At 36.5% G+C, this 12,312-nt stretch overlaps 1 protein-coding gene across 2 annotated transcripts; it reads left to right on the forward strand.

Moving 5' to 3' along the window:
- The first annotated feature begins 10,009 nt into the window (after positions 1-10,009).
- On the forward strand, positions 10,010-12,312 carry LOC106945309 (uncharacterized). Of its 2 annotated transcripts, none has more exons than XM_015029030.1 (7): positions 10,010-10,367; positions 10,876-10,916; positions 11,022-11,270; positions 11,356-11,417; positions 11,496-11,593; positions 11,687-11,805; positions 11,931-12,312. In XM_015029030.1, the coding sequence occupies exons 1-7, from the start codon at positions 10,088-10,090 to the stop codon at positions 11,961-11,963; spliced, it is 882 nt and encodes a 293-aa protein (XP_014884516.1). In that variant the 5' UTR covers positions 10,010-10,087; the 3' UTR covers positions 11,964-12,312. The 2 variants fall into 2 exon arrangements, with proteins under 2 accessions (XP_014884516.1, XP_014884435.1); XM_015028949.1 differs by having other exon boundaries at positions 10,013-10,367; positions 10,831-10,916.

Genomic DNA, 12,312 nt, shown 5'->3' on the forward strand with positions numbered 1-12,312 from the left:
AAAAAGCGTTGAAGTTTTCTGACACTTAAAACCTTACAAAAAAATCCAACTTTTAATTTGAAAACATGCATCCTGGGGAGAATCCCATGTGAATTGACAAATTTGTTTTCTTTTGCAAAATCATCAATATTTGTTTTCCCCAACAATCAGTTAAATTTTAGTAAATTCTACTTAAGTCTTTTTTCAATATTTAAAAAGGGAAAGACAAGAGAACATGCCATTTGGAACCCAGGACTAGTGTTTTGGTGGCTCTGAATCACTCCTTTAGATCAGGATGCTACTTTGCTGATTTGAAAACATTCCTTTTCCTAAAAACTGATTTGCAGGACTTATTTTCCACAGCTGAAATCCAAAATTAGTTCCCGTTTTTTTTAAGTTGAAAGCAAGGTTGCTTTCTTGCCTGAAGCATCACAAATTTTTAACATCCTTTTGATTGTTTTATTACAAATCCGAACCATCTCAGTGGTATCCGCCGCAAGATTTGCTGTGATTTCGTGAATTTTCAGGCATGTTTAAAAAGGGACAATAGCAGAGTAACAAACACGCAGCCCTGTGGTGCTCCAGTAGTATTACAGGAGGAATGCAAGCTCATTTTTCACCATGTGTCTTGGAGCCCAGCTCAAAAACATCATTCCCTGAGCATTGTGGGACCTCAGTGCTCATAGAATCGTCAAGGAACAATTAGCTCATCAACATTACCAAGTCCTTACTCCTAGATCATTCATTAATCGACTGGCACCACAGTCGAGCCCAATCTCTCTATAAGATTATGTGTTGAGAGAATATTGTCTAAAAATGTCTACAAAAAATTGGTTGTCTTTGTGGAAAATCTCAGCAAACAGTGTAGATGAATATTCAGACTCATTCGTCTGACATCCCAAATGTTGCCTCGTTTGCAGGTGCTTGTTCATGTGTCGTTGCTGTGATATGATCATCTGCTTGTTATAGTTTGATGAACCACAAAATGGTGACATGCTGCAGTTCAGAACCACTACATTAGAGTTGCCTGAGAACTAAACCATGAAAGATAATTGAAGCATACAACATGACCTTTACCACAGTCATCTGAGCTCATTTAATGTTCACGCCGCAGAGTAAACAGAATTCAATTAGCCAGTGTGGCAGTGTGTAATTTAAGATAAAAATATGATGAAAAATTAAAGCATGTAGTTAGATAATGAATAAATTGCTATGGGACAAGCTGTAATAGGACTTTGTGTTTTCAAAGAGTTTTGTGCGATTTGTTTTTAAGCATTTGTTTATTTCATTTAAAGGTTTAAACAGGCTTTCTTATGCAGAAGTCAACCCTCTCTGTGAAATGTCAAGAGTTATTTTCTGTCCCACGTGATGTTAAAAAGTCCAGGTTTGGTCCCAACAATAAACAGTTGCTGTAGCTTCATATGACGTTTAACAAGCTTTAAATCAGTTATTTTTAACAGTTGCTTTTTTTTTCTTGCCACTTAAGTCAGATTTGTGGAGTCCAAAACAAATAGCTGTCCGGTAAGCTGACTCTCTCCCATTTGAACTGTGACTCTCAGCAGCTTCTCCAGATTTTCTATGGAGTGGGCTGTTTCTCAGAGTAAAGCTGCTCTTGCCTGATCTGCAAGTTTCTGTACACAGGAGTATTCAAGGACTTCAGCTATTCAATGGCAGTTGTGATTCCTATCAATCAATCAATCAATCAAATTTTATTTGTATAGCACATTTCAGCAGCAAGGCATTTCAAAGTGCTTTACATAATTAAAATAAAAACAGCATGTGAGAAAGAGTTTAAAAACAAACAAAAAAAAAGCCCCCGTGAATACTGGGATCCTATGAATAATACATTGTTTGTGGATGTAATAGGACAAAATGGACTTTAGCGAAGACGACAAAGAGAAAAGTTTTTGTCCTACATGTTTTGGATTTTTTTGTTGCTCTTTTTTCCATAATTTTTTCCTACCACAGTCATTTCTATCTCCTATTTCCTATATGTGCTTTTTCCCTTTTCCATATGATACATGATAGATTGCAATAATCATCTGCTTTAGGTAGATGGTGACACTGTATACGTCTTCTGGCCTGTGGCAAACTCCACGCTTGGACAACTATGTTTAAAAATGCACTTTTTCTATCTGACATGTGCTGCTCACAAGCGAGACAGAACATCGATAAGCCCAAGGCATGGATACACAAGACACACACACACACACACTAGGGCCATGCAATGGTTCAAAAAGCTTTCATAAATGTCTCATAAATTAAACAATAATTGCTCAGTGATGCATTAATTGTTTGTAGCTTGTGACAAGCCGCGATAATTTTATAACTGATGGGAGGAAAAAAGCAGTTGATTTCATCTGGATCAAACAAACAAATCATAAAGCCCCCAGTTTATCAGCCATGCTTGCAGACGTTTGCAGAGTGTTTCAATAAATCATTATTTGAGGCTTCTGGAGCAAAAATAAACTGTTATTCTCCAAACTAATGTTGCGTGCTGTCTGTGTTTTCCAGACTCATTTATCAGTTTCTCCTTTATTTTGTGCGTTAGGAGGGGAGTGGGATATATAGATGAAATTTCACAACAGACACATGCCTGCACATAAAAATAGCCTTGTTTACACAGATGTTTTCTGTATACCTCTGACTTTGTTCTTGAGATGTGATCACTACTAATCAACATTTTGAATCACTGCGACATATGTAGAATAAAAAAGTTCAAGTATCCCAATTTAATTCGGGAAATTGAACTCAGGCAAGGCTGATGCGACACAATATGTCAACTTTAATTACAGCCTAAAAAAAACAAAACAAAACAAAAAAAACATCTATTTTAAGCTGTATAATATATTCACAGAGGGACCTTCCTCGGATGTAATCCTCCATCCAGCCATGTGAAAAGCTTGTAAATCCCAACAATAATATGTATAATATCCATGCATCCGATCCAACATATTTGGACATATTATTATAGATATAGCAGAACTAAGTCCCACTCATATTCTTTTCAAAATTTTCTTGGTTTAGAAAATCTGATACTTTATACAAACATTTGTTTACTTTACAAAATCCTCCAAGATTTTGGTGCTCAGGCTCTTAACAGGGTGTCACATTGAGCACATAGAACTAGTCGCTAGAAGGACTAGTCACTAGAGCGACCTCTAGAGGTGGCTATAAGTACTCGCTGTTGATGAAAGTAGGCGAGTAAAGCAATAATTTTGTGAGTGGGGTTGTGTTGTGAATGGTTCGATTGGTTTTAGCGAGATAGGAGTCATGGTTTTTTGGACATGTATGGATACAAAAATATGTAATTACATTTCATACTGGGTTTTCATCAATTCACCATCCATGTTGCATTATATTTGGCTGCCATCAACCTGTCCAGGAACAGCCGGTGAAAATTAGCAGTTTTTTTGCTACAACCTGGTACCATGTACCTTTCTTTAACAAAGGTCAATGAAATGTTATACACCGTCTATGTATGATAAAAAAAAAATAAAAATGGTCTAAAGGTCAGACATATTTTTCCTTGAGACTATTTGTTGCATTGAGTTTTATCATATATAACTATGTAAGTGTTTCTTTGAAATGGCATAGTTTCATTTTAGGCAGATGCTGTCAGTTTAGTTGTTGACACAAAATCAGTAATTTATCAGAGCAAGTGCATCTGAATCTGCAATGTTTTAAAATAAACCCAGTTCAAAAGCACTGGCTGACATCTTGTTACTTAAGATTACTGGATCATTACATAAACAGCAGATGTACATGAATACACACATGGATGAATCTAATGAATCTGAATCGTGTCAGACTAGTCGGCAGAGATAAGTCCATTAACAGAAATAGATATCAAATAGAAATTAATTTTAGCAAAAGTATTCATGAATGCATGGAGCTAATTTTTCAAAAATTACATAAACACAGATTATTGTTCTTTAAAAAATTAAATATAACAATCGTGAGATTTTGTTTGATGACGCAGAAACTTAGGTTTGAAACCTAAATTTTTGTATCACTTTAAACTTTATTTTTCTTTTTCAAAAAACTAATATTTGCTTTTTTTTTAACTTTATGCCCACTTCTAAACTTAAAAGGATGATGGACAATCACAGAATAGCAGTTTATATGTGTACATTTTGTCAGAGGGGATGCCAGTTTCACATCATATTAACATCAATCATAAAGAACTTATGAAATCAAATTAAAAGAGACTAACATGAAGTTCTCCTTCCTCAGGCTTTCCTGCTCTGAGATAATTAGTTCCGATGCTTTTAGTATAGAACTAAAATGTTTCCAATTTTCCAAGCTGATTAAGTGTTTAATAAGGAAGATGTTTCTTTATTTTAATGTTTATTCTCAAAGAGCACTTTAAAAGTATTCAAACCCCTTTTCACACTTTTTATATTTTGTCAATTTGCAACTACAAACCTTAACGCATTTCATTAGAATTTTATTTGATAGACCAACACAAAGTTTTGAATAAGTTTGAAGTGCAAGAAGAATGCTGTATATTTTTTCTCTATTTTTTTAGAACCCATAATCTGGAAAGTGTTTTTAGGCACTTAGCCTGCCTGAGTTAGTACTTTCTACAGCCATATTTCGCTGAGGTTATGGCAGTATGCCTTTGCAGCCATTGGTGAATATGTTTTGCTCCATTTCATTGCAAGTTGCTGTATGTTTACAGTCATTGACATAGAATGTGAACAACTATCCCAATTCTTTTGCAGCCTCTAATAGCTACTTTACCCCAGAGAGCATTGTATTTAACTTCATAATTCAGACCATCTTCCTACTTCCTGCTCAAAAAGTGATTCCTTGCAGCAGAATACTGTAGAATCCTGCAGTCAGATGAAGAAACCATGGAGCTTAAATAATGTGATGTGATGAGTAATATGGAAACCAGGTGAGCATAATCAACAGATTGCAGAGCAGCTGGGAGTGAATCTGAGCATGAAACCAAGTGAAAGATTGATAATGGGTGCAGGAGAAAATGAATGGAAACAGAGGCTCTGACTAACCAGAAGCTAATGCTAACATATGAAATCAAAATGCACAGAGCAGGACACAAGAAGGAACTCATCTCAAATAATGATTTAATATGGAGAAACGCCACTGAAATTATCTAAATACAAACTCAGGTGAAAACCAAAACACAAACAGATGGGAATTGTGACAATTCCCTCATAAAAATTAAATATTTAATGTGGTTGAAAACGTAAGAAACTCTGAATCCCCAGTTTGTTGTTGAAATGGGCGACCCAGTAAATATTTGTGCACGTCTGACTTATTGTCATCTTGTAAGGCTTGTCCACCAAAGAAATGAATGAAAACTGAAATACCACGTTTAAATATTCTCCTTGACTGTATCTGTACTTAAAGGGAGGATTTTCTCTGGCAATGTCAACACTGTAGTATATTTCCATGACTGAAAAAGATGTTTTTTCTTTCCCCAGCTTTCATGTACTCATCATCATCACAAACCCCTTCAGGAATTTTGTCTCCTTGTGGACTGGCCTTTCGTCTGACCCATTTTGAAATGGCTTTTACATCTGGTTGATGTGTGTGTGTGCGCAGAGAGCTGCACAGACCCAGAGCCTTACATAGCTAGTTTGCATAATGTATCATAATGTACAGTGGGATTTGAATGTCTCTGTCCTTTTAAAAGGTCTCATCTGTTACCTTGCTTTTTAAAAAAGGCATGTACATACGGTACAAAATAATACAAATTATACACACATCAATGTAGAAAATCACACTAAAATTAGCATACATATGGATACATACCCAAACTATATAAACACAGTAGCTTAACGTCAGGAACAAGCAGCACATGATCTCTGATAATGGTGTTTGTAGTTAGAAACTCTGTGCAACACTTGCTCAGCCACCTGTAATGCACAAAATAAAGTTGGATTTTCAATTAGACATACTCAGCATAATATAGGTGTGCCAATGGTATTGTTGCTGTCTGATGGGCTGAAAGGTATCTTAATCAGCCAGAGTTGGCAGAGATAAAACAAATGCTCCAAAAGGCCTTGGTGAGTGATTCTTGTGTGCCCCATGTTAAATTGGAAAGGATTGGTGCATAATTTGAGTTTCTTGAAAGGGAAAAGGAGAGATGCAGAGCACATGAAGTATGTATTATTAACCAATAATATTAATTGTGCATTGAAATGTAATCCTTTTGAGAAGATCAACTTTTGCTAAGAACAAAGGTCTAAATCGTGTTTTCTGATTAGCAAACGGAGTGAGGAGGTAATGACGTCATCAGGACATATTAATTTAATGATTTTTTATTTTTATTTAATTGAGTATTGCATTTTTGGTCACAGGTTTATTTTTTATAGTTATGATTATTTTATTTATGTTGTATACTTTTATAAAAATTTACTTGAGTTAGAAGTAATTATTTATTTTTTTCTTCTTGTGGGCGGAGCCTGTGATTACGCAGGAGGGCTCTCCACCACAGGGAGACAGTTTAGACTTGGGGTCATGTTGAAGGTGATGCCTGGATGTCTATTGTAAATATGCTGCAAAGTTTCTACAGCTTTTTTTTTCACCTGAGGATGAGAACAAGGAACACCATTCGAAATGGACTACATCATTGGCACCTTCAAAAGTTATTCTCTACATGCTGATGCATCTCTGTAATTAAGAATGCAATTAAAAACTCTTATGATTATTGTTATGATTCTATTTATAAAGTCAAACGCAGATGTATAGATTAATCTCACACAGTGATGTAGTTTAAGTGTCTGTTCCTTTTTTTTAATGCTTGTGACTAATAACTATGATTATAGCAACCCAAACTGATTTAGTCACTGTTCATCCATTTTCCTTTCTATCTTTAGTGTGATTAACTTCACTGTAGAGAACGGATGGACCAGTTGCAGTTATGCCAGACTATGAGATATAACTAAAACATGAGTTGCAAAGCCTCACATGGTGACATTTCAATTTTGGCAGCTGTGAAATGTCAGTTAACTGAGTAAAGTGACGAGTGTTCAGGCCTGTGGCTGCAAATCCAACAGCAGGAGATGATATATTCAATGTAACTACAACTATAAGAAATACTACCTGTTAATCCTACTCTGATAAGGTATTATCCCACTGAGACAGTATTCTGAAAGAAGCTGCCCAACAGCTGCCCACCGTTTTCTGCCCTGTCCAAGTCAGCCTACAGACAAAGATGCAGCAGGCAGGAAACAGCTTCAATCCCAGGTTCATTATCACAGAGAAAGGAAAGGTTTATCTATTTATAGAACATCAAAGGCAGATGGGAGATATTGATGCATAGCTCCGTGGAGCGTTGCAGCCTCCAGGATAACAATATCATCTCCTCTCCCAGGGATCCTGCTGTTCATGCCTTGGAAGAGATGGAGAGGATAAAAACAGGGCGAGGGCATCATAGAGCAACACTACCAGGAAGGATAAGGATTTTATAAAAGTTTTGGACCATCCATGAGATCTGTGATTCACTTGCCAATGTAACATGACCAGGGATGAATCACCATGCTGTTTGGAAAGAGGCAGCCGGCCAAAAGATCTTGGATGCCTGTAGAAATAAACTGGCAAATGTTGAATTTTGTTAGCAACAGCCTGTGGAAACATCAACAGAAACACAAACAGTATCAACATCATGCAAGTCAATTCTCTTCTTTGTGACACGTTTGTGGGGGGTTTTAAGCAACCAGTAAGGCTGAGTTGTTCTCTAGCAAAGCTTGTTTGTTCTCCTAAAATGGTAAGTTTTGCAGAAAACTCATTTTTGATCTCAGATCAAAAATAAAGGGAAAACAAAAAAGGACATATTTATTGAACCACTTCATGATAGTGGGATTTTTGACGTGAATTGCAATGGACGTTCAGGCAAAGACTGTTAAAGTCAGTTTGTAATCTTCTCAGGAATCAAATGAAAACGGTCAGGAATTAATGTGAAATGTTTCAGACTGCTGAAAACTCAGAGACAAGGACATGCATTCCTCTCAAGCCCTGAAGAGTCATTGATATGTAATTAGTTTTATTGTGTAAGCAGAACTGGTGGAAGCCACAGAAATACAAAAATGGGATTTTTGTCATGCGAATTGCAGTGGAAGTTCAAGCAAACAGCTGTTCATAGGTATTTACAAGGTTCTCAGGAATTTGATGTAAATGGCCAGGCATTAACATTTAATTTCAATAGTTTGAAAACTTAAACACAATGGTAGGTATTCCCATCACTTTTCCTTCCCTTCCCCCAGCCTGTTGTGTAATTGGTGAAGTGCAACAGTTGCAACCCTTAGGCTTGAAAATCTGAATCTTAAGGACTTTCGCTAAACGCTGCTGCTTCAGAGTTCGATCTCACCTGCCCCCTTCTGAATCCTTACTATTGATGTGACTACCGTCACCTTTCCTGCGGTGCTGCTTAGCTGACCAGTGGATGTTAACCACACATCATTCACCAATGCGCTCTATAAGTTGATAAGAAACTGAGCAACTGGGTGGAAATGAAGCCTTAAAAACCCTTGGAATTACATGCTTGGATGCAGTGACTTTTGAAATAACATTAATCACCACCTTATATAGACGTGCATCTCTTGATTCATCTATGGAGGAAGTTACGGGATTATATGAGGAGTTTGCATGTATTGGCAAAACAGTGATACTGTTATCAGGTTATATTCAAGTATATTGTATATTATTCAATGTCTTTCTTCTGACTCTTTTATCTCAATCTTTCCTCTATCTTTTATGTGCTCACATGCATCTTTAAGGTGTACTGATTAGAGTCCAGCGCTGGACAGTGAATGTCACTCTGTATCTGTTCATTTTGTATGACTTGTAACATTTGATCATTTTGGGCAATAAAGCTTGTTTTATACTTAACAAAATCTTACTATTTTTCAAGGTAATGACCCTGAGGCGTTTTGGTCGGGTCCCGGAACTGTTGAACAGAGTTGGGTGGTCCGCACAGGGGAAAATAGGTGCAGCACAACAATACATTGTCAGCATTGAACTAGTACCAAATGCATTCGCAATTATTGGCTTAAATGGGGGCAGTGGCACCACTAAAGTGACCAGTCTTTCTGCTGACATCAAAAACATAATACTTTACGTCACACATATCAATTGAATGATTATGTGTCAAACTGGCACATAATCTTAAAATGTTTTCAAATTCAGCTCCAAATCCGGATGGTCATGGCAGACAAAGCAGCTGACTTTGCAGAACCAGAACTTTGTTGTCATTATATTTTCCAAGTAATCCAATGAAATGATTGAATGAATAGTCCCACAAAGAGAAAATAGGCCCAAAGTCCAAAATCCACTCTTTCAAACGACAATAGAAAATGCAGCCTCTTCACTGCATGTGGCCCAAATGGGTAAACAGATTTTTAGAGAAAAGTCTGCCGGACTGGTATCTTTCTGAAATTTCCAATTTATTAGATATAACAATGTATAAAGTCACACCACACAATGTAATGTCTTCTATTAATAAGCCCCTTCAGAAAAAAGGGGCTTATTAATAAAACCTATTAATTGTGGTCCAATTCCTCATTGTGTCAAAAACTACTACAAGTTGGTTTGTTTTTGTTTGTTTTTGCTTTTTTTTCCCAAAATGCCACTACATCTTCTACTTTTCAACTGCCTGGGCTTAGTCACCCTATTACACACACATTCGGTTATGTAATCTATTATTGTGGTTTGTGGTTGTTGTTTGATATTATTAAATACACATAGGACTTTGTATATTACTTTTCGTTTGATGTCAGATGTTGAAATCAAAAAGAGCTCAACCCAAAGGACCCACCAATTGTTGCCCAATGAATGCCTAATGAAAATGTATTGTGGTTGAAGATATTTGCAATCCATCAAAATCTGTAATATGTTAGTGTACTTGCTTATTTAGGATGATTTAGTTAAATAATTTATTTACTCAGTAATGCTTTTTTTTTCTTTTTGCAATTTTTTTATTTGTTATGTATTTATTTTGAAATAGACATTTAAAATTCTGATCGACACTCCTTACCATTTGGTGGCGGTAGTGCACCATTAAGTTTTTTACCCACTACAAATAACTTCCACGAGAAGAAGAAGAAAAGCCACGCCAAAGACGAGCTCCATCCGAAAGATGGAACCATCAAAACCCACAAAGAAAAAACCACGTCGCTTTTGTGGACACTGCGACAATGAACTTTCTCAGTCCCAATACTTTCACCATAAAAAACTTTACTTCAGTAACGGAGTTTGGAATAGAAATCCCAAAAGTTCAGATGCTCAAAACAAGCCGTGGAGGTTTACGGATCTTACAAATGACGTGGTTGGGGAGGTTGAGAGCGATGGAAAACTAGAAAAGCTTACTGAAGAGTTTGAAGAAAGTGAAGAAATGCAGCTACCAACTACAGTCGATGGTAAGCTATCAAAAATTAATCGTAATGCTGCTTTTACGAACGTTTTTGTAACCTTATAAAAGTGAGTCTTACATTTTGAAAACTATATATATATATATATATATATATATATATATATATATATATATATATTTTTTTTTATTTATTTTTTTTTTTCTTCTTTACCAATATCGTGGCTAGCAATATTGACTAACGTTGTTGAAATTATGCATTAAGTTACTGTGTACATGAGTAGTTCCTTTAAATCTACCAACCTTTCGCATATAAAGCACTTTTTGCTTCTTTTATTTTGCTTTTCTTTTTTTCGTTTTGAATTTTTTGTATTACATTTTTACCTGTCGAATCATTTTCTTTTAGTTTTGTTCTTTTTTTTCCCCAGAAATATTGTCATTTTTATGTTTATAAGAGGCCCATAAAATTAAAACTGTATTGCTCTACTTCAAGTCTTCTCCTTGTTCCTCAGATTCAACGACTTATGACCAAAGCTTTCATCTTTTCCTTGATTCAAATTCTCCACCATATGCAGAGCCACAACCACCCTGCTTTGTGGTAAGTATTAAACTAAACTTGTAAGCTTTTTGACCATGTCATATCCTTTATTAGTAATGTCTCAGCATTGTTTTAATCTTTGCTGTCTCTCCTCCGCTTCAACAGGAGGGTACTCTGGGAATTCCAGCCAACTCTAAGCCTGCAGACTGTAAAACGTTATTGTCCGCTATCAGCGGATTGTCTTGCTTAGTAACCCAGCTATCTGAAAACCTTTACCACAGACTTGGTTCCATGGATGAGAAGTTTTTGTCCCTCGAACAAAGGCTCTCTGTCTTGGCGGAAAAATGGGAAAGCGGTTCTGGTATAGTAGAAACGCACCAAAAAAGACGACGCTGCAAAAATACCAAACTTGCGGTAAAAAACCCCCCACACATAGTAACACATGTATTATACGGAAAATCATAGTGTTTGCATACTGAACATGTCTTTGTTTTTACAGGAAGCAGTTCGACGTTTTTACAATTCTGACACAAACGCCAGTCACTATCAGCCAGATCAAGGGTAGGATTGTTTTTTTTTTTTTTTCCACATTGACTGTTGTGAACTTTTAAAATACTCGCAACTTTTTATTTATTACAGACTTAATTCTTCTCACAATCTAGCAGTTACATCGGTCCTACTCCAAACTTTGAAGGCAAATCCGGATTTCCAGTGTGTGGAAAGCTGTGACATCATTTGTAAGTGTCTTGAGTCACATCTTGGGTTTATTTAATATGTATGCGTCTTTGTTGCAATACAGTTTTAACACACACTTTTTAATTTTATTCCAGCTGCTTGTAAGACATATTTTGAGACTTTAAGAAGAAACTACAGGTACCAGCAACCGGATCGTGAAGCTAAGGCTGTCTCGATAAAGAACTTGGCCAGGAGCCGACAAAGAAGAAAGAGAGTAAGTTCAACAACTTATGTCTTTACTGTAGCAAATTGTAAAAAAAAAAAAAAAAAAAAAACATATATATGTGTGTGTCCAAGATTGATTTGATATTTATTTATTTATTTACTTATTTTTTGCAGCTTCACAGCGAGGCAGAGTGTGATAAAAGATGAGGAGCGTGAGTTCTGGCGTGGCGTCACTGTGGACCTGATGTCTGATGAGGAGGACGGCGTGTCGGAGGGCATATTTGGGTGGATTGTGCGTCGTCCCTCATTTCGCAGCCAGGAACTCAGTGACCTGTGTGGAGTGCTTCAAAGCAGACTGGGTGTCTGTCCGAAGTACGCTGCAAGACATCTGCGGCGGCTGCGTTATGGAGCCGAGTCTGACAGACTGCCGCCTACCAGCTACAGCGCCGAGGCAGCAAGAAGACATTTTCTCCTAGAGTTTATGCCTCAAATTCTGTTATAACCTGTGTGTTTCTCTGTGATGTTTTGGTCAATAAAAAAAAACATTCAACTTTGC

This window comes from Poecilia latipinna, unplaced genomic scaffold (genome assembly GCF_001443285.1).
Source record: "Poecilia latipinna isolate Pla-1442-1.1 unplaced genomic scaffold, P_latipinna-1.0 Scaffold0, whole genome shotgun sequence".
NCBI lineage: Eukaryota > Metazoa > Chordata > Actinopteri > Cyprinodontiformes > Poeciliidae > Poecilia > Poecilia latipinna.